This window comes from Psammomys obesus, unplaced genomic scaffold (genome assembly GCF_907164565.1).
Source record: "Psammomys obesus unplaced genomic scaffold, mPsaObe1.curated_primary_1811, whole genome shotgun sequence".
NCBI lineage: Eukaryota > Metazoa > Chordata > Mammalia > Rodentia > Muridae > Psammomys > Psammomys obesus.
The window spans coordinates 850,740-872,420 of NW_026596353.1; the positions used below are offsets into that span (position 1 = coordinate 850,740).

The 21,681-nt window shown below is 40.2% G+C and overlaps 2 protein-coding genes and 1 pseudogene across 5 annotated transcripts in view; all 3 read left to right on the forward strand.

Annotated features, from left to right (window-relative positions):
• LOC129669161 (zinc finger protein 14-like) overlaps positions 1–7,343 on the forward strand; it is a gene marked incomplete at its 5' end in the record, with an annotated part of 8,627 nt that extends 1,284 nt beyond the window's left edge. The window contains 3 exons of the mRNA XM_055597278.1: positions 3,635–3,761; positions 3,964–4,024; positions 4,949–7,343. Coding sequence (XP_055453253.1) covers positions 3,635–3,761; positions 3,964–4,024; positions 4,949–6,947 — 2,187 coding nt within the window. The remainder of the gene's footprint in view (positions 1–3,634; positions 3,762–3,963; positions 4,025–4,948) is intronic.
• Positions 7,267–16,731, forward strand: LOC129669162 (zinc finger protein 14-like; annotated as a pseudogene).
• A 2,864-nt stretch (positions 16,732–19,595) lies between these two features.
• The window catches only part of LOC129669154 (zinc finger protein 709-like), a 20,733-nt gene continuing 18,647 nt past the window's right edge, over positions 19,596–21,681 (forward strand). For 3 of the 4 annotated variants that reach the window (XM_055597265.1, XM_055597267.1, XM_055597261.1), the window contains exon 1: positions 19,596–20,101. In XM_055597265.1, the coding sequence (XP_055453240.1) occupies positions 19,937–20,101 (165 nt within the window). In that variant the 5' untranslated portion in view covers positions 19,596–19,936. The remainder of the gene's footprint in view (positions 20,102–21,681) is intronic. The other variant, XM_055597263.1, reaches the window with a different exon arrangement.

The window sequence follows — 21,681 nt, forward strand, 5'->3', positions numbered from 1 at the left end:
CTTTTCTTTTCTTTTCTTTTCTTTTCTTTTCTTTTCTTTTCTTTTCTCTCTCTCTCTCTCTCTCTCTCTCTCTCTCTTTTCTTAAGATTTATTTACTTACTTAATGTATATAAGTGCTCTATCTGCATGCCAGAAGAGGGCATTAGATCACATTATAGATGGTTTTGTGAGCCCCCATGTGGTTGCTGGGAATTGAACTCAGGACCTCTGGAAGAGCAGACAGTGCTCTTAACTGCTGAGCCATGTCTCCAGCCCCCTTCTTTCTTTCTTTCTCTCTCTCTCTCTCTCTCTCTCTCTCTCTCTGTCTTTTTTATCCCAAAGGTTTTGTTGTCTTCATTTTGATTTAGCCCTGGGAATTTTGATTTCTTTCTTGATTTCCTCTTTCACCTCTTCATCATTCAGTGCTGAGTTGTTTAGTCTCTGTGAATTTGTGTATTTACTAGAGGTTTGCTTGCGGTTTATTTTAAGCTGAAGCGCTGTGGTCAGTTAGGACCTATGAAGTTATTTCAGTCTTTCAGAATTTGTTAAGATTGTTTTATGCCCTAAGATATGATCTGTTTCTGAGACACTTCTATGGGCTGCTGAGTAGAATGTATATTCTTTGATATTTGGGTGGAATATTCTATAGATACCTGTTAAATTCACTTGATGTATGAATCTAACACTGAATTTTGATGTTTATTTCTTGTCCAGATAACCTGTCTATTGGAGACAGTGGGGTATTTAAATCACCTAATACTAGATTAATATTAATCTGTGCCTTTTCAAGATCTATTTACTATATATGTATGAGTGTTTTGTCTGCATGTATGTATATATACCACATACATGTCTGCGGCCTGTGGAGGTCAGAAGAGGGCATACCCTGGAACTGAAGTTAAGGTTAGTTGTAAGCCATCGTGTGGGTTCTGGGAGCCAGCCCCTGGTGTGCTTATTATAAAATTAGGGGCACCAGAGTCTATTTGCTTATGTTTAAGATTGTAATGTCATTTTGGTTCATTGTTCCCTGTGAATCCCCTAGATGTGTTCACCTGCAGCCTGCATCTTTCATCTGTTGTCCGGTTTTTTATCCTGTACAGAATCAACTAGGGCTGTCCTTGTTCTCCTATCTTGAAGCCTAAAGCAATATTCATAAACGTAAATGGATCCATCCATTTTCTGTGGTCTAAATTCCAACTTACCTGTGATTTCAAAATATTACAGTTTTTTTTTTTCTATTTTAATGGCTAATAGGAAGGGGAAATACAATACATGTTTGTTTGTCAATATCAGTTTTTCTTTTATTCCATATTAAAGAGATTATGACATCATTGTACAATGCCTGCTCTGTGATAAACTAACTTTTTATTTACATTTGGGCCAGTTAATCTCTCTCTCTCTGAGTGTGTACACTCACTTCATGCTTGCACATACAATTGTGTTTGGAAGTCAGAGAACAATCTTTGTTGTTCACTACTGCATATGCCAGGCTAGCTGGCCCATCAGCTTCCAGGGTCCTCCTCGCATTCTGTACATTCCATATTAGCATAAGAGCTCCAAGACCATGGGCACTGAACCACAAGATTTTCTTTACACTGCTGGATGTTGATTTTTTTTTTTTTTTTTTTTTGCTTTGCTTTTATTGTAACTATGCCTTGATTCTTCCTGTTTCAAGTAAAAAGCATTTAACTTATTTTTTATTTTACAGGATTCCACAGTTAAAGTTATCATGTCTGGCTTTACCTAAGTTCAAACTCAGACTTGCATAGTGTGTGCTTTTTATACTGAGCCATCTCCTAGACCCTTCCTAGATCTTTTTTTCTAATACAGTATATCCTTCCACTCTCCCAGTTCCCCTCCCACCTTCCCTCTCCCCGACATCTACTCCTCCAGTTTCCCTTCAGAAAAGAGCAGGCTTCCCAGGGACATCAACCAAACACAGCATAACAAGATACAAAGCTGGCTGAGGCAACCCAGTAGGAGAAAACAGGTCCCCAGAGTATGCAAAGAGTCAGAGACACATCTGCTCCCACTGTTAGGGGTCTCACAAAAACACCAAACTAACAACTGTAACATACATGCAAGTCTACTTCAGACCCCTGCGGCTCTGAGACTGTGGCTTCAGTGCCCCTATGAGCCCTGCTTGGTTGATGATTCAGTGGGCTGTGTTCTCCTGATATCCTGGACCCCTCTGGCTCCTACAAACCTTCCTCCCCCTCTTCCATGGGGTTCCCTGAGCTTCAGGGGGAGGGACCCAGTGGAGATCTCCAGCTTGAACTCCCCCCTTAATGTTTGCCTTCAGGTCTCTGCATCTGTTCCCATCAGCTGCCAGAGGAAGTGTCTCTGATGGTAATTAACTAAGCACTGACCATGCTCTGTTCTTAGCCAGTCTGTTAATGTCATCATGGATAGTGGGGTATGTTAATTAGCTTTGCCTTCCTGTTACAATATCCCTGAGAAAAGTAACTGAAGTCTTTGTGATGTTTAGTCTTCTAGTTAGGTTGGCATAATTTGGAAGCACTTAGGAACCACACCACCAAGGTGTGTCTGTGGGAGTGTTTGCAGAAGTTAACTAAGGAGGGAGTACCCACTCTGAATCTGTGTGGTACCTGTCTTCATTTCTATTTGTGTTGTTATGATAAAGTACCCTGAATGCAGTGTAAGAAAGGGAGGGTTTAACTCACACTTCAAGATATAATTCATCCTGATGGAGGAGTCAAGGGAGCAAGAACTTGAAGCAGCTGGTCATCTTATATCTGAAGTCAGAAGGAGAAAGTGGTAAATACATGCTGTGTTCAGCTCATTTCCTCCAGCATTATCCCCTCCCCAGGGGGTGATTTCATCCACAATTAAAATGAATCATCTCCCATCAGTTAACATGATCAGGATAAACACTGCAGGTGTGCCCCGAAGCCCATCCATCAGCCCATCCATCAGGTATTCAACTCTTGCCATTACACATAACCCTGATCTGGGATCCCAGACTGAAGAAAAACAGAAGAATTCAGATGGAAACCAGAATTCTCTGCTCTGTTTCCTGATGTTCTGGGTTTGGAGCCTCTGCTGCATAAGCCTGTCCCCTATGAATTCTGCCGCGTTCTCCCATGGTAGCAGTCCCTCTCGAGTCACAACCCACAATAAAGCTGACATCTCATGAACTGCTATTTAGTCACAATGATAAGAAAAGTAACTTACACAAGTTGAAAGGTTTCTTTTGTGTCATGGTTCAGATAATTCAATCTGTTGTTACTTGGCTTTATTGATTTGTGAAGAGGCAGAACATTATCATCTTGGTAACTAGTACTGGATGAGGATACTCACTCTTATAATCTATTCTAAAAATATGTGATTTCAGGCAGCTGATACTAACACTTACCTGTGCTAGTAGTAGTGTTGTGCGGTGAAAATGGTAAAGGCCTGTGCACCAGTAAAAATTGTAAGTTCCAGCAGCATAGTTGGTATATTGCTGGTGCTGCTGCTGCTGCTGCTTTACCAAGAATTCAAAGCTAATGTGGGGATTTTTGTGTTAGAGACTACAGTTATGAATGTAAAATACAAGTCTGATGAGCAGGATATATATTGAACATTTAGAAAACATAGATTTTCAGTATTGTGCGTCTCATCTTTTCTTCTGGAAACATCTTGGTTATTTTAGGGCTCTGTGACCTTTGAAGATGTGGCTGTAAACTTTACTGTGGAGGAGTGGGCTCTACTAGATCCTTCCCAAAAGAAGATGCACAGAGATGTAATGGAGGAGACCTTCAGGAACCTGGCTGCTATAGGTATGAACAAGATCATGCTTTTACCTAATCAGATTGTAAGTCTGTCTTCTTCAAAAAGGCTGCTTCATGGTTTGTAATACGGTAAGGGTAAACTTGATAACTACATCAGGCATGGCCATGTTATACCGGGAGGCTACATAGAATCTGCTATTTGTTTCTGTTTTGACAAAGTAAATCAGATTTCTCTGCGTCTGTATTCTAGGGAAAACACAGGAAGACCAGGACGGACTTGATGACCACAGATATTCTAAAAGAAATCAAAGGTAACTTTACCAATTCATGATAATGTGTCTTAAGAATCTGGAAATGGCCAGTAGTTTTTTTTAAATCAAGACAACTATCCAAATAAGCCCAGCTTTAAGGTGATGAAATCTAAAGGATTTATCTCCCAAAAGTACATACAGAATTAGAAATATTTACAGGGTTGATATGCTAATGCCAGAGATACTTTCTAATGGTTTGTATACATAGATTGTGTCCAAGCACAGAGTTAATAAACGAAAAAATAATGTGTATCCTTCCTTTGAGCTTTCAGTATGCAGTATATAGAAAATATAAGGGAATTTTATTTTCACTCTGGGAACAATCTTCAAGGTATCGTATGTATATTAAAATTTTTTAAATAGAAAATAGAGGGTTTTTTTTTTTTTTCAGCATTTCACATAAGGAATATTCAAATACATCTACCTGTGAGGCAAATATGATCACTCATGCCCTTATTCCCAGTTATTAGGAGTCTGGCTATGTGTTGAATTTGAAGGTAGCCCATCCCTCATAGCAAGAGATTGACCTCAAAAATATGTAAGACTTACATATTCTTCATTTCCAAAATAATTAACCTGTTGGAAGTATTAAGAAATACCACATGATTGGGCTAGCAAAATAACTTCATCAGGTAAAGGCATCACTGCCAAGCTTGATGACCTCAATTCAGTCTCATATAGTAGAAGAGAACCAACTCCTACAAGCTATCCTCTGACTTCCATTTGCCCACTGTCGCACATATATAGTAAATAAATAAACGTTAACACAAAAAGAAACCCTATATGAATACAGTGTCTTGATATTACCTGTCTCTACATCCTATTGGACCTTGAATCATAATAAAAAAATTCTCAGGAATTCTGCTGGTAGGGAATTTATAACTTATTGGTGTATTTTACTTTTTTTTTTTTTTTTTTTAGCAGAAATGAAATTGTGGAAAGACTGTTGGAACATAACAAAGGTAGTGAGTGTGAAGTACTCTTCAGACAAATTCCAAATAATGTTGTGAAGAGGAAGTTTTCTCATAGAGCGATGCTTTGTGAAAGCCATGTGTGTAAAGACAACATGCTCATTGGTCATTCATCTCTTAATGTGTCTGTGCCTCTTCAGACTACACATAAACCTCATGAATATGAGCTATGTGGAGAGAGCCTCTATAAATTTGGAGAATGTGAGAAAGCCTTTATTTATCCAGAATGCTTTCTGAAGCATGAAGACATTGACATTGGACAGAGATCTTATGAATGCCACCATTGTGAGAAGATCTTCAAAAGTAATGGTTACTTTCAAATATGTGTGAATAATGAAACTAAAGAAGAAATATGTATGGATAAGCAGGAGTATAATGCCTTTACTTACCCTGATTTTCTTCAGCACGTTGAAAAGATCCACACTGGAAAGAAACCCTATGTATGTAAACAGTGTGGGAAAACTTTTTCTTTTTTGAGTAACATTCGAAGGCATGAACGGACTCACACTGGAGAGAAACCGTACAAATGTAGTATATGTGATAAAGCCTTCACTTGTTTGACTAACTTTCAAGAACATGAAAGAACTCACACCGGAGAGAAGCCCTATTTATGTGCACGATGTGGGAAATCCTTTTCTTTCCTGAGTAACATTCGAAGACATGAACGTACCCACACTGGAGAGAAACCGTACAGATGTAATATCTGTGGAAAGGCCTTCAGTTATTTGACTAACTTTCAAAACCATGAAAGAACTCACACCGGAGAGAAACCTTATGTGTGTGCACAATGTGGGAAAGCTTTCACTTACTACTATTCCTTCCAGACACATAAACGATGCCACACTGGAGAAAAACCCTATGTATGTAAACAGTGTGGAAAAGCCTTCAGTTATTACAATTCCATTCAGACACATAAACGATGCCACACCGGAGAAAAGCCTTATGTATGTAAGCTGTGCGATAAAGCGTTTACTACTCTCAGTTCTCTTCGGTACCATGAGAGGATTCACAGTGGGGAGAAGCCCCATGTATGTTTGCAGTGTGGGAAAGGTTTCATTTCTTCAAGTACACTTCGAATACATAAAAGGATTCACACTGGAGAGAAACCCTACAAATGTAAACAGTGTGGGAAAGTCTTTAGTGTAGACAGTTCCCTTCGATACCATGAGAGGATTCACAGTGGGGAGAAACCCTATGTGTGTAAGCAGTGCGGGAAAGCTTTCACTCGCCACACCTCCCTCCGGCGACATGAGAGGACCCACTGTGGGGAGAAACCCTTTGTATGCAAGCAATGTGGGAAAGGTTTCATTTCTTCCAGCAACTTTCAAAAACACGAATGGACTCATTCTGGAGAGAGACTGTGTGTATGTAAACTATGTGGGAAAGCCTTCACTGGTCATAGTTCGCTGCGACGCCATGAAAGAATTCACAGTGGAGAAAAACCCTATGTGTGTAAGCACTGTGAGAAGGGTTTCTCTTCTTTGAGTAGTTGTCAGAGACATGAACAAATTCACACTGGTGAGAAACCCTATGCATGTAAGAATTGTGGGAAAGCCTTCACTAATCCCAGTGCCCTTCGAAATCATGAAAGGATTCACAGTGGCGAAAAGCCCTATGTCTGTGAGCAGTGTGGGAAGAGTTTCATTTCTTTTAGTAAGTCAAGAATACATTTACGGATTCACACTGGAGAGAAACCATATAAGTGTAAGCAATGTGGGAAAGCCTTCACTGGTCACAGTTCCCTTCGACGTCATGAAAGAATCCACAGTGGGGAGAAGCCTTTTGTATGTAAACGCTGTGGAAAATCCTTCTATACTTTAAGTGATTGTCAAAGACATGAACAAATTCACACTGGTGAGAAACCTTACATTTGCAAGCAATGTGGGAAAGCCTTTACCCGGTCCAGTTCTCTTAAAATACATGAGAAGACTCACACTAGAAGGAATTCCTAAGTGTAGAACATGGAAAGACCTTGTTGACAGTGCTTAGGGCAGAGAACCAGTGCCATGTTGTCTGTAGGAATGCTTCCAGTCACCTTGGTTATATTCACAAGTGTAATAGTTCGTACCGTGGTAAGAAACCTCAGATGGATGTGTGGATGTCTTCAGTGGGCTAACCTCTGAGAATGGACCCGTATCAGAACTTGCATAACAAACTTATAAGCTGGTACAACAATTTTCAATGTTTTGTGAAGATCTTTTAAGTAACAGAATTCATAAATTCTTTTAAGATTTCTGTGAATGAATTTGTGAAAGAACTGTGCATTAATTGGTCTAATTCAGAAGGTAAGTCTCTGGAATGTTTACTTCTAATTTTTATTCTCGTAAATAAACTTTCAGGTGACCGATTCTCTAAGTGTCTTTCTACAGTGAAGCATGAACTTAATGGGTAGTGTCTTTTTACAAGTTATGTACATTTCTTCTCTTTTTGTGTTGGATCCACATGTAAATTGAATGTATGTGAACTGAATTCTAATATGTTTTTAGAGTAATGTTAATGAGCTGTTGAAAATCCAGTTTTATTCTTAGGATTTCTCTATTGAGATTATATGGCAGCCTCTTTGATCTTTTTTGTCTTGTTGGGTTTTTTTTTTTTTCTTCTTTTTTTTGTTTTGAGGCAGGGTTTCTCTTTGTAGTCCTAACTGTCCTGGAACTGGCTCCTTAGAACAGGCTGGCATCAATCTCAGAGATCTATCTGCCTCTGTCTCCTGAGTGCTAGGACTAAGGCATGTGTCACCATGTCTGGCTTATCTTTGATGATTATACTGTATCTTTTCTGTTCTTTTTCTCATTGCTAATACCAAGTACTTGAAACAACTTAAAGGGTAGAATTTCTTCCCTTTGGCTCACCTGTCATGGAAGGAAAGTCATCAAGTACAAGAATTTATATCATTGTGGACATACATACAAAAAAACTTATATGTGTTATAAGAGACCAGTAGAAGATTTATCAAGGACAGTCTTTCCTAATGACCCACTTCCTCCAACTATGCCATATCTCCTTCATTTCACCACTCCCAACTGTACCTTCATGAACACATGTAGATAGAGCCCTGTTGAGCTAATCTGGATTACAAAGCATAGTTGGGCTACTCACAGTGAAGTCCAGTTGGTTTCTTAGATCAGATATTTTGTGTTTTATATTTTGATACATGTTTTCTTGAAGACTTTATATGTAGAGTCCTGAAGTATTTTGGCCAATGTACAGATTTTCAAATGAGAAGATACCTGTAAATATCCTACCATAATCATAAATTAGAATGTATGACTGCCATTATTTTTTTAATGTCAAGTCATTATGTGCTTACAAGTAATGACACTTTATCCATATTTTAATTTCACTTCAGGTTTGTGTTATGACTTGTCATTTTCCCTTTACTCACACCAAAAAAAGAGAAATTGCAGAGTTCTTACCTTTTAAGGACTAATATGTAACGAGTTATGCTTCTAAATCTATCCATTAACCACAGTGGCCATGTATTTTCTCATTAAAATCACTTTTGTTTATGTTTGTTTTTTGAGACAGGATCTTACTCTGAACCCATGTTGGCCTGTACTTCACTATTTCAAAGATAACGGATCCTGAGCCATTACAGCATGCCTGATAGTCATTCTTAAACTTCTGAAGGATTTGTTTGTTTTAGAGGGATCACTTGGCACTAAGCATAAAATGTCCCCCCATACACTATAGGTGTGAGTACAGTTACAGCTTTATTAGTATTTCTTTCTTAATGGAAAGGTTGAAATAACTGACTAAACAGAAACCTAAGGAGTGAGAAGAACTCAGTACAATTAATAAGGGCGAGGGTGGTTCTGTTACATGTTTTAAAAGTACACTTTCCCAGAGTTTAAAGACATACACAGGATGCTTTTGTTGTTTTATTCATCTGAATCACTGAGGAACATGTACCTTTGGAGGTGTGTGACATTTATCTTAAGACTTGGCCTTACCATGGGAATGAGATCAACTACATTCTTCCAGATCCATGTTTCATTTTTTTTTAACTTATAAAGTTTTATTGTTTAGAAACAGTACTTGTTTTATATAAGACATTGTTCTCTGGTAAATACAGTTGTTCTTTGGTGGTATGTTTCCAGAAATCCAAGCTTAAATAAGTATATTGTAGGGTGAAAGTGTACATGATACATTTAAGTTACTAAACTTCAAAGCTAAGTTAAAGCTAGTTGGTATGTTCTGATCATTTCTACTAGTCTAGAAGCCTAAAAAAATGGCTTTTATACTATGTTGACTATATCATATAGTTCACCAAGCACTTGTATGGAATGGCATCAGTTTCTGTGCTCCTGAACAGGTGGTAGCTTACTGCGCTACCATTATCATCAGAAACTGTACTTGCATATCTCAACATCAGATTGAGCTTATTCTTTTGAAAAGTCAAGATGTTTTCTGATGTGTATTTTACCCCTTCACATGAAAACTCAAAAGCAAGACTGTGGTGAGTCAATGACCATCCTTGCCTCAACTCAAAAGTGTAATCCACTTGCCCCCTGTATGCATATACTGCTTAACTCTTCTAGAATTTATATTAGTTGCTTTTGTATTGCTGTGGTAAAACAGATGGCAGAACAACTTAGAAGATTTTTCCTAACTTATGTTCTTAGTCCATTGACCCAAGGAAGGCATGATGACAATAGAAATCAGGATCTCTCCATAGTATGTAACTGCCTTAGTCATTGTTCTGTTGCTGTGAAGAGACACCATGACCCCTTAGAAAATGTATAACTGGGAGCTTGCTTACAGTTTCAGAGGGTTGGTCTGTTGTGGTGGGGAGCATGGTGGCACACATGGTTTAGAACTGGTAACTGAGCTGCCTCATAATCTGCAGGCCAGGAGAAGTCAGGCTGGGCCTGGTGTGAGCTTTTTGAAACTTCCAAGCAACAAGGCCTCACTTACTCCTTTCACAGTTCTACTCCCTGATGACTAAGCATTCAAATATATGAGTCTTTGGGGACTATACTTATTCAAACCACCACAGTACCTGGCAGTCAGGAAGCTCCTGGCAAGTAGGAGGTAAGTGGGCATAGCCTTGCAAAGCAGTCCTGCTTCCAGTGATGCACCTCCTCCACCCAGTCCCCACTTCTTGAAATAGCATCACGCAGTGAGCGCTGAAAGGGAAAACATGGTTCAAGCCACAGACTCCCAGTGTACATTATATGTTTAGATATTGTAAGAATGATTCCAGGACAAAGACAGGATAGGATTCCTTGCCCTTAACTTGTTGCTCTTTGTATATGCATTTCCTGTCATTTTCAAGCATTCCTTACATGCTGTCACCATAAACTAGAAACATACAAAGCCAAGCTGGGGTTATTTATGCATTTATGTGTATAACCACAAGAAAGATGGAACTGCTGCAAATGCTGTCATAGTTTATGAGAAAAAAATAGGTTGTAAACCTTGAAATGTTTACCAAATAGGAAGAAGAACTGCTAAGAACAGTGAATGATGGTATAACAAGGAATATGGAATGTGTATCTCTTGTAAGGAAAGTTATTGTGGCTACATAAAAATGTCCTCGTTGCTATTAATCCGTGCCTCCTCAACCCTGTGTCAGCAGGCGTGAAATAGGTCAGTGTGAATGCTGAGGTACTGCAGGCTGCCTGTCTGATGACAATGACCACTGTTGTCTGACATGTATATGCATATAGGGTACAATTTATGCCATGCTGATTGTTTAATTTTCTTTGCTCTGTGAGCTCATGTTTCTATTTGGCACTACAAAACCTAAGGTTTCCAATTTCAATACAGCAGGTTTGTGTTTTCCATTATTTGAGGACTTACAAAATACATGTGTACGTCATTCTACTGGTATATACGATGAGTGACACTTTTTAAAAAATAGCATGCAGGATTCAGAATACCTTTTATTTACTAGTACTAAATTATTATTTAAAGGGAAAACAGCTGGAAAGAGCAACATGAGTGATTATAACATCTGGAAATCCCAACTTCTCAACACCTCCATTTATTCACCAATTCAGAAGGAAAATCTAATAATCACCATGTCTCATAATGAATTGTGTTAATTGCCTTGTCTCATTTAAGTCATCGATGATTTGTGAAGCAGAATAACCTGGAATAGGGGCAGAGAGCTGAGTCCAGAGACTCCAAGCTGTTTTAACAAAATCTCAAACATTTGATTTTACCAGTAAAGACTCAGGAGCCAGATGCTGCGGTGAAAGCCTGCTAGCTCTGAGAGGCAGAGAAAGCATCCAGCTGACCTTCCTTCTCAGCCAATGTCCCTTCTCCACGCTGCCTTCTCCTCCCTTCAAACTGAGTGTCCCTTCTTTCTACTTCTTGTGCGTCTGTCTCCCAGACTTCCTTTCACTGTTGTTGTTGTTTGTTTGTTTGTTTTTCCTGTGTTCACTTTCAGTCAACTGGTTGCTTGCTCTGCCTCTTGACCAATGGTTGACTTTATTTTTTAAAAAAGTAAAGTTTACAGAAAGCTCTTGAATTAAAGGTGTGTGCTAGGGCTGAGCCACCACAACTAGAAGTGGGTTTTTCAGTACACAGTGTCAGGGTACATGGTGTGATCAAACATCCTTGAATAAGCTGGGACCCACAGTATGACTGAAAGAGCAATGGAGTTCCTTTCCAAGGTTTCTGGACAGATGTCCTCCCTCACACCTGGCCTCCAGATGCTCAAAATACTTAGAAATGCTGACAGAAATTGCAGAGCGCCAGGAAACAGGAGATCCACGTGTGAGTTTGATGTCTTCCTAGCTACAGGAGTATTGTTTTCTGAAGCACCTTTTGGCTTTATGATAGGTGGAATTGCTGGAGGCATTGTTTACCTTCAATAGAATAATTGTGTCTATGGGCTGGGTGCATAGTTCAACTGTAATGTTCCTAATTAGTATGAATAGGCACCTGATTTTGGTCTTAGTAAATGGAGAGAAACAAATTGAAAATCAGGCTTATAGAGTTACTTAGGCAGTGTCCTAAATGACAGTCTGTGCAGCTCAGGCTGAACTCAGAAGGGTTGCTGGCAGACAGGGAAAAGCTTACACTTAGCCTTCCTTGGAATCCTGTGAAACTGGTCCACAGCTAGGCTAGCCTCCTGGATCTTCTCACTCCTACCTTCAGGCTGTTCTGGCTGGCACATCTCTCTGGCTTCAGCTAGTCTCTTTAAAACTGACAAGGCTTTCTCCAACATTTTTGCTATCTTCTCTGCCCCTAAGAGGTAGCAATGGCAGCTTGGGACTCCCCAAATACCTCTGGGAATTCTCTCTCTACCACTCAATAGTTGCCTGGCAGTTTCATATCTACAATAAACCCACCAAGAGAGCAGTTCAGTGTTTCACTGTACCCTCCCTTATGGCCATGAATCCTAGTGATTCATTCAGGACTTTATTTCCGGCTTGGGAGTATGTTAAGCTTTCTAAATGCCTAGTTTCCCTGTGGCTTTCAGCAGAGCTTGCTAATGTCTGAGCTAAGTCAGATATTAACCACTTTGTGTGTGTGTTAGTGTGCACAGATGCATGCATACACATGTGTCTGTATGGAAGCCAGATCAGATGTCTTCTATCTTTCTCAGTCTTTTCTTTGAGTCGGGGTCTCTCTTTAAATCTTTAGCTCACCATTTGGGCTAAACTAACTGGACAGCACAGCTCCCAAAGACTCTGCCTATCTCTATTTCCACTTTCCACCATCATCACTACTTCTCCAGTTCTTTAGTTGCAACTACATGCCTTGATGCTCTTAACTTGCTGGGGATCCTAACTTGGGTTTTCATGCTTGTGAGCCATTTCACCAGTGTATAAAGGTAACTTACTCTCCTGATGTAATTGTCTTGAAGGCTTACTGCCTCCATCTGCTAACCTAGGCCTAGTCCTGGAAGCTTCTAGCCTCCTTACAATCTAATCTAGCCCTAGAATGTTTTCTGAGTCTTAACTGCTGAATAAGCTCACCTTTTCTTTTTCTTTCTGAACGCTGGCTGGCTGGTTCAACTCAGCTGTTCTGGTTCAAATCCTCTCCAAGATGACTGATTCAATCCTGCTCCTCGAAGGTTCTCACTGAATTTCTCTGCCTAGAGGTAGTTCAAACTAACTAATCTGTTCTAATCTGGCTCATTCTCATTTCTCTGGCTCAGTCTGTTTTCACCTGTGTCTACCTTTTTCTTTCTTCAACCTGTCTCTGTTAAGCTCTCCCAGTAAAACTGCCTCTGAATTCCACAAACTGAAATGCCAGAAACTCAACTCCACTGAGTTTCAAATCACTGACTCAACCAAACTGAACAGAAATGACTAGAACTCAGAGGTCATCAAGTCTCTGTCTCCTGAGTGCTGGGATTAAAGGCGTGTACCACCACACCTAGACCTAAGCTTTTCTTTACCTGAAACTTGCTCTGTGCCAGGCTGGCCTTGAACTCAGAGATCTGCTTGCCTCTGTCTCCTGGGACAGGATCACACTGACCTAGAATGTCTTTGGGTGTGATCTCTTGCCAGAGCAGCCACATTCTGAGTTAAATTCCTCTGCACTGGTGAGTCATGTTTTTCTTTGCTCTGTGGAATTGTCAGCACATAGTTCTTCACCAAAACTGGATAGATTAAAAGAAAAAATCGGCAAAACCCCGACCATAAGGTCAACTGCCTTATTCAAAACTTCTCAAGCTTGACATCATCTTATCCTATTCTTGTGTTCCCTACCTGACCTAAACAGCCCTTCTCCAGGGTCAAAAACACTAAGTCTGAGACTTAAGAAGTAGATGATTGGCCTGCAAAGCCAGGTGCAAAATGTGCCTAAATGCAGTTATTTCCACAGGCCATAGGAAGCCTTTGCTGAGATAATCTGCTTCAGGTGCCATTTGGGAGCCTGACTCGGGTCGATTTTCCTGGTCTCTCCAGGCTTTTCTAACAAAGTCTCAAAGACACCTGCTCTAGAATCCCTTATGCATCTTGGACTTGTTAATAGAAGTTGAACCAGGCCTAATATAGAAAGCAGCTGAGACGGCAACACATTGGCGATCATATACATCTAGGGTTGGTTCACCATGCAGAATTGCATTGTGAAAAAAGTTAAACAGAAATGAAAGGTGAAATTGTGATAACTACTACATTTGGAAAATCTGTTATGTGAATGTGTTGCAAGTTAAGTATAGAAGCCCACCCATCCTTCCTGGAAATGTGTGGCGTGTTTTAGGGGTCTGTAACCTTTGAAGATGTGGCTGTAAACTTCACCCTTGATGAGTGGGCTTTGCTGGATTCTTCCCAAAGGAAGATGTAATGCAAGAAATGATCAGAAATCTGAATGATATAGATAAGAGCGAGACATTCCTCTATTTAATCAGTGAAAGAATAAGCATTTCGCTGATCAATTCGGGTCCATGATTTGGAATATGAAAGGGAAAAGTCCATAAGTGCATCATGCTTTGTCAAGTTATTCCAGTATACTACCTACAATGTAATTCCTTTAATTACTGTAATTATTCAAAGATTTTTCTGGTCTTCAAGAGAAAAAGCAAGACCAGATCTTGAAGATGATTATCAAAATTCAGTGAGGTATCTGCCCATCACATTTAAGACTGCAAATAAACCATGTGAATATCAGAGAAATTGGATACATGTAAGGAATGTGGAAGATCATTTCTCCCCAGTGCTTTGTGAAGCATGTGAATACTCAAAATGGAGAAACTGTATGAATGTAAGCAATGTGGGGAAGCCTTCAGTAGATACAGTTATGTTCAAATTCATGCAAAAATTCACACTGGAGAGAAATCGTGTGTACAAGCAGTATGGGAAAAGTTTTCTGACTCTTCCAGGCATTCAGAGACATCTGATCACACACGGAAATAAAAAGTTGTGTGGAAGGTATGTGGTAAGGGCTTCACTGTTGCAGTTCATTTGTGACACATGAAGGACTATATGCATGTGAGCAACGTAATAAAGCCTTTACTCATCCTAGTGGCCCTCACCGGCATGAGAGGGCACGTAAAGGAATGAAAACCTAGGAATGCAGGCGATGTGGGGGACCTTCACTTACATCTGTAACCTTCATCGCAGTGAAAGGGTTCACAGTGGAGAGAAACCCTATATATATGTAAGTTATGTAGGAAAGCCTTCATATGTCCCTTAGATACCATGAAAGGATTCACAGTGCAGAAACTCTATGTGTGTAAGTTCTGTGGGAAAGCTTATAAGGGATCAAGATGCTTACAAGTGCATGAACAAATTCATACTGGGGTTAAAGGCTATGAAAACAAGCTTTGTGAAAAAGCCTTCACTAATCATGGTTCCTTCGGTGTCATACCAGGATTCACAATGGAGATAAGCCCTTCGTATGCAAGCTGTGTGGGGAAAGCCTTTATTGAGCACAGTTCCCTTCAGTGTCATGAAAGGATTCACAGTGGAGAGAAACCGTATGTTTGTAAACTATGTGGGAAAGCCTTTGTGCGGTGAAGTTCCTTACAAAAACTTGAGCAGATTCATCCTGGAGTTAGGGCCTGTGAATGTAAACTGTGTGGGAAAGGCCTGTACTAATCACAGTTCTCTTCGTTACCATTCCAAGAGTCACAGTGGAGAAAAGCCTGATGCGTGAAGCTGTGTGGGAAAGCTTTCTTACCCACAGTCCTCTTCGAAGCCATGGAAGGAGTCACAGTGGAGACAAACCCTATGTATGTAAGCCATGTGGTAAATCCTTCACTTACAGCTGTTCCCCTCTATAGCATGGAAGGGTTCACAGTGGAGAGAAACACTGTGTAGGTAAGGTATGTGGGAAAGTCTTCACTGTTTCAGTTTCCTTCAATTCCATGAAAAAACTCACAGTGGATAGAAAACCTGTCATGGAAAGGTATGTAAGAAAGACTTCACTGATCACTTGTAATGCCAAGGAAACATTCACAGTGGAAAAAAGAAACATGTATGTAAGCTATTGTGGGAAATCCTTTGCTTGTCTCAGCTCCTTTCAAAACCATGAATGTACTCCCAGTAGAGAGAAGCCTTATGAATGTGAGTGGGAACCCCTTTTCTTTTTACATAATGTCCGGACACAGGAAAAACTATGTGTGTAAGCAATGTGGAGAATTGCAAGTATCACACTTCCTTTTGGTGCTATAAGAAAGGTTTGTAGTAGCCAGGCAGATCTCTGTGAGTTTGAGGCCAGCCTGATCTGCAGAGTGAGTCTAACACAGCCAAGGCTACACAGAGAAATCCTGTATTGAAAGAAAAAAAAGTTCATAGTAGGTAACAAGCCTATGTATGTGAGAAAAGCTCTGCTTATCATAGTTCCCTTCAATACCATAAATGAACTCTGGTGGAAAAAGCTGTACACATAAGCAGCACAGGAAGAAATCCGCCTCTCTAGTTCCATTTGACACCACGAGAGCATTTAGAACACATAAATGAAAGCTGGGAGACACAGACGACATGCTTTGGAGCACTTATGAAAACTAAGCAAATTTACTTTGCAGTGAACCCCTCCAAAACACAAACTCTGGAAAAGCCCTGTTTTAACTTGGGTAAAATTTTGAGTATGTGAACAAACCCATATGGGAGAGAAACTGACTAAGCTACATGAGAAAGCCCTAGTATGTTCAAAACATAAAATCAGAAAATCCCTGATAGAGAATGTGGGAAGGCCCCATACATAGCACAGGATTTTTCTAGGAAATAGAAGACTTCAGATGAAGAAAATAATAGCAATGTAAAACGTGGGGACACCTCTCATCTCAGTTTAATTTTAAAATATAAAAGAACCCACCATGATGAAAAAGATTATTTTGAAGATATATATATATATATATATATATATATATATATATATATATATGTCTTTAGTTGGCATTTTGAGCATACCTGAATCAAATAATATAAATATGAAATATAAAATAAAATTGTTACTTTTAACAAATAGTTTGGAAAATATGAAAATTTGCCCAAAACAAGTGTACTGAAGGGTGGCCTATGCTAAGCAATTTGTAAACTACTCTGGGAATTACATAATGTTAAAGAGTTTCTGTGAAGATTATAGATAGAGGCTGGAGAGATGGCTCAGAGGTTAAGAGCACTGCTTGCTCTTCCAGAGGTCCTGAGTTCAATCCCAGCAACCACATGGCTTATAATCATCTGTAATGAGATCTGGTGCCCTTTTCTGGTGTGCAGGTGTACATGCAGACAACATTGTTTACATAATAAAATAAATAAATCTTTTTAAAAAAAGATTATAAATATGTTCTTATCAGTGATCTGTTCCTAAAGTAGATCTCTGAAATATGTATTTCTAACTTGAAAATAAATGTGGGCCACTGAGATGGCTCAGTGGAATAAAAACACTTGTACAAGTCTGATGGCCTGAGTTCAGGGCCCCAGAATGCATATAAAGGTCAGAGAATCAAACAGTACCACAAAGTTGACCCTGGACCTCCATGTGCACACCGTGGCAGAGACATATATACTCACACATCATACATATGATAATAAAGGTTAAAGAAAAATAGCTTCAGGAAAGCCAGGTTGGTTTGAGCAACAGTAATTCAGCAATAGTTTAATAGGTATTAATTTTAAATCAAATTATATCATAAACATTTAGTTTTCTGCTTTTATTTTTAAGCCATGTTAAATTCATTAGTGAAGGGGTAGTTTTCTAATATGTCAATAGAGTTAATTTTTATATAAATTTTTATTGTGGTTGAGTATTAAAGATGAGTTATTGAGCTCACTTTGATAACATATATATTAAAATTTGAATGACCAAATATACAGTCCCTGCATGAGGATGACATCCAAATTCATGAAGCTTCCCATATTTTTTTGAAAATGACTTACTGCTGATGTTCTTACTGAAGTGATGTGATCATTTCTTATATACTTATTCTGTGTTCAGAAAAAGAATAATTTTTGGGAGTGGATTCACTAGTTTTATTTTTTATGTATGTTTTCTTCAAACACTTTGTACAGATACATAACTGTTTCAGTGTGTTGATAAATATATTTTGTTATTGAAGGCAGGGGTGAATATGATCAAAATATATTGTACGAAAATTTCCAAGAACTAATAAGAAAGTAAGAAAACACCCCTCAGATCTGGCTTAATACAGAGGAAGGCACAATCCATGTGAAAGTCTACAGAGGCTTAGTGGTCCTATGAAAACCATAAAAATCAGGGAATGCTCTGCCTTTGAACTGTTTGAATTAGGCAGCAGCAGCAGCAGCAGCAGCAGCAGCAGCAGCAGCACACTCCTTTAGTCCCAGCAAAGGCAGGTGGATTTCTGAGTTCAAGGCCAGCCTGGTCTACAGAGTGAGTTTCTGATAGCTAGGGCTACACAGATAAACTCTGTCTCAAAAAGAAAAGAAAAAAGAAAAAAATGAAAGGTATAACACCACCCATCCCTCCTTCAGACACAAGGTGCCTACTCTAAGGCAGTATGAAGGGACTCTGTCCCTGAACTGACGAGAGCCACTAGAGACACTTGGTTATGTCTAAGAAAGTACCCATGAATATCAGGATTTGAGGGCAACTGAGAAGACAGGCATTGTCAAGGCAGGTGTCCCAAAGGCAGTGTCAGATGCTCAGTGGGACCACCAGAGAGTTACAAAAAGATCTCAGCAGGAACTTTGGGAGGAAGTGGCCTTTTGTGGCTTTGCTCAACTCTAGAGTAGAACCTGATCTTTACAATGTTCGGAGGTGTTGAGGGCTGTGCAGGAGGAACAGCAAGACAGCTTTACAACTCATGGAGTGTGACCTGCCAGTTAGCAGAGCCACAGTGGATGTGCCCTCTGTCTGTTACAGAGCATCACTCTGTTGTCTTTGCACTTCCTTCTTAATTTATGAGTTGTCCGAAAACTCGAAGGGGCCTCATAGCCCCTCACTAGGCAGCATCATTGGCACTTACAATAGTGTTTGATCTTTTTCAAACATCGCTGCTGGAGTGCATTGATGAGTCAACCACCCTTGGAAAGAACTTAGAGATGTAGATTGCTAGCAATGACCACCCTCAGAAACAATTTGAAAAAAACAAAGTTGTTAGTAAGGTTAGGTTAAGATGTTTTTGCGAGGAGATGTTTTGCTGGAGAGATGGCTCAGAGGTTAAGAGGACTGCCTGTCCTTGCAGAGGTCCTGAGTTCAAGTCTCAGCAACCACATGGTGGCTCACAACCATCGATAATAAGATCTGGCACCCTTTTCTGGCCTGCAGGTGTACATGCAGGCAGAATGCTGTATACGTAATAAATAATTGAATCTTTAAAAAAAAATACGTTTTTGCTAGTGGCTCTGATGTAGAAAATTTTAGGGAACAATCTGAAGTCCAGAAAGGCACACTCTTAGCAGCTGAGCTGGGGACCCTTTTGAGGTTAAGGAACAAGAACAATAGCATCCGAATTAGCACTGGCTAATGTGACTCACTGAAACTGGGCCGGTGATAAAGATGATTAATTTCTTTTATTCATTTTTGCCATTAGTTTCCTGATATGATGTTATAAAAATTGTTAATTAGTAGATGTGTACCTTGAGGATTTAAGGTAGAAATGGCTATTTTTTATATAGAAGTTTAGATTTGTAATTATTTTAAGATTTCTATTAGATCACTTTTAAATAAGGTAAATGAACCTTTCTTTGTAAACACAAATTACAGCTTGCCAGTAAAGAGAAACTGGCTGTCCTGTCAGCCAAGGGAGTCCCGAATTGTTCAAGCCTGCAGTGTGACGCTGACCCCCAATAGTCAAGAGGGCAGCTGAAGTGGCCAGTTGTCCAATCGAGACCGCGGGCAGGCGAAGAGGAAGAATGTCACCGCCATCTTTCTTTCTGGTGCTGCCCCAGTTGAGCCTCTGTTCTGTTACTTTATGGAGTCCTGGAGTCCTAAACTGTTCAGCTTCGGTTTTTTCATGACCTCTAAACCCAGCGTGGGAGTTAGGTCGCAGGAGGCTAGGGATCTGAACGTCAAAAGTGGCGATCTGATGCAACTTGTTTGACCAGGAGCGCGGAGAATGGAGCGGAAGTTCTTTACCCGCCATCTTTCTCCCTGGCAAAGACATTCTATCAGCTCCGTGCAGTCCGAAGAGGGAGTCCGGGGTCGCTGTACTTCGGGAAATTGTATGACTGCTAAATCCAGGGGCCGGGTGAGGCCGCAGGAGACCCGCAGCGCAGCCATGGTGAGCGTCGGGAATGGGAGGCGGGAGGGCAGGACTCCTCAGCTCCGGGGGACCACGGCGGAGCCTCTGCGCAGCTGCGTCCGGGACTCGGGACCGAGGCCCGATCTCTACGCCGCGCAGGAGCAGCGGCGGTGGCGGCGCGGGGTCGCTTTGTTTTATCTAGTAGAGCTGGCGTTTCCTGTCTTTCTGGTTCGTGGGAAGCAGCTTCTGAAATCACGATTTTGTCCCCCATCCAAATGGTTTTTTTGGATTGACAATCCCCCAACTCCCAGGTCCTCCCCGACATTGTCAACCTACTGGACCAGGAGATCCACCGGTCCCTGTGAGAAAGATAGGAATGGAGATGTACGGGCGTCCGTGATGTAATTGGACTGTGTGTAGGGCTTGATTTAATTTTTTTAATGCTGACGTATGACTTCCTATGAAGACTATTGCAAATAGGGAGAAGGCCCCGGATGTAAGGTGTGAAGGCGTATCAGGAGGTAGCTAGAAGAGAAGGGCTTTTCTTGGAGTGATAAGTCAACAGTATTAAGGTGTGGGCTTAATAGTTTATGTGTATACATACCATGACTTGCTGATAGTGTATCTGTGAGATTGTTCATTATTCACTGAGAGAAAATGTGCGGGGCACTGTTGATTTTGTACTCTCCTGTCTTGCTAAATAGTTTATGATATCTAAAAGCCTTTGGGTATAATCTTTTGGACTGCCCTTGCTTTTCTTGGATATGTCTTACTTTTTACTATGTATTGAAACAGTGATGATTTGACTTTCTCCTTTCTGATTTGTAGACCTGTTTTTGCCTCTGCTTGTGTAATTGCTCTGGCTAATAATTTAATGCTATATTAAAGAAGAGTCAAGAGTAGTCACCCAGTATTTTTTTCTGATCTTTGAAACAAGGCGTTACATTTTTCCTTCTCATTTAGCCTGTGTTTGTCATACAAGCCTTTATTATGTTAATGTATGATCCTCCTGTGCCTACTAGATCCTGAGCTTTAATCATGACATGGTGTTGAGTATTATCTAAGGTTGTCTTGCATTTGATATCAATTATGCAAATCTTAATTCTTGATTTTGTTTCTCTGACATTATACTTGCTAATCTGCATATCTTCTTATGAGGAAACTTTATGCATCAAAAGATAAAAAGATATTAAAAGAATTTACATATCCTTGGCTATGATTTGTCAAAACGTTTGAGTTTTATCCTTTCCATTTTAGTGTATAATTTAACTTCTCTTCATGGGAAAGGGGAATGTGTTCCTGTTTCCAAGTAAATACTAATTTGTCTCTGAGTGTGTTAAGCAGGCTGCCATTAATGCTGGTAATGGCTAGCTTTATGTCAGCCTGACAGCAGCTAGAGTCATTTAAAAAGGGACTCTCAGCTGGGAAAATGCCGCCACCATATGGCCCTGTGGGCAAGCCCATGGTACTTTTCCTTGATTGGTGTAGGAGGACCGTCTCACTGTGGTTGGTGCCACCCCTGGGCTGGCAGTCCTGTGTGCTACAAGAAGCCAGGCTGAGGGGCAAGCCAGCAACCAGTGAGCCTCCACAGCCCGCCAGTAACCAGTGAGCCTCCACAG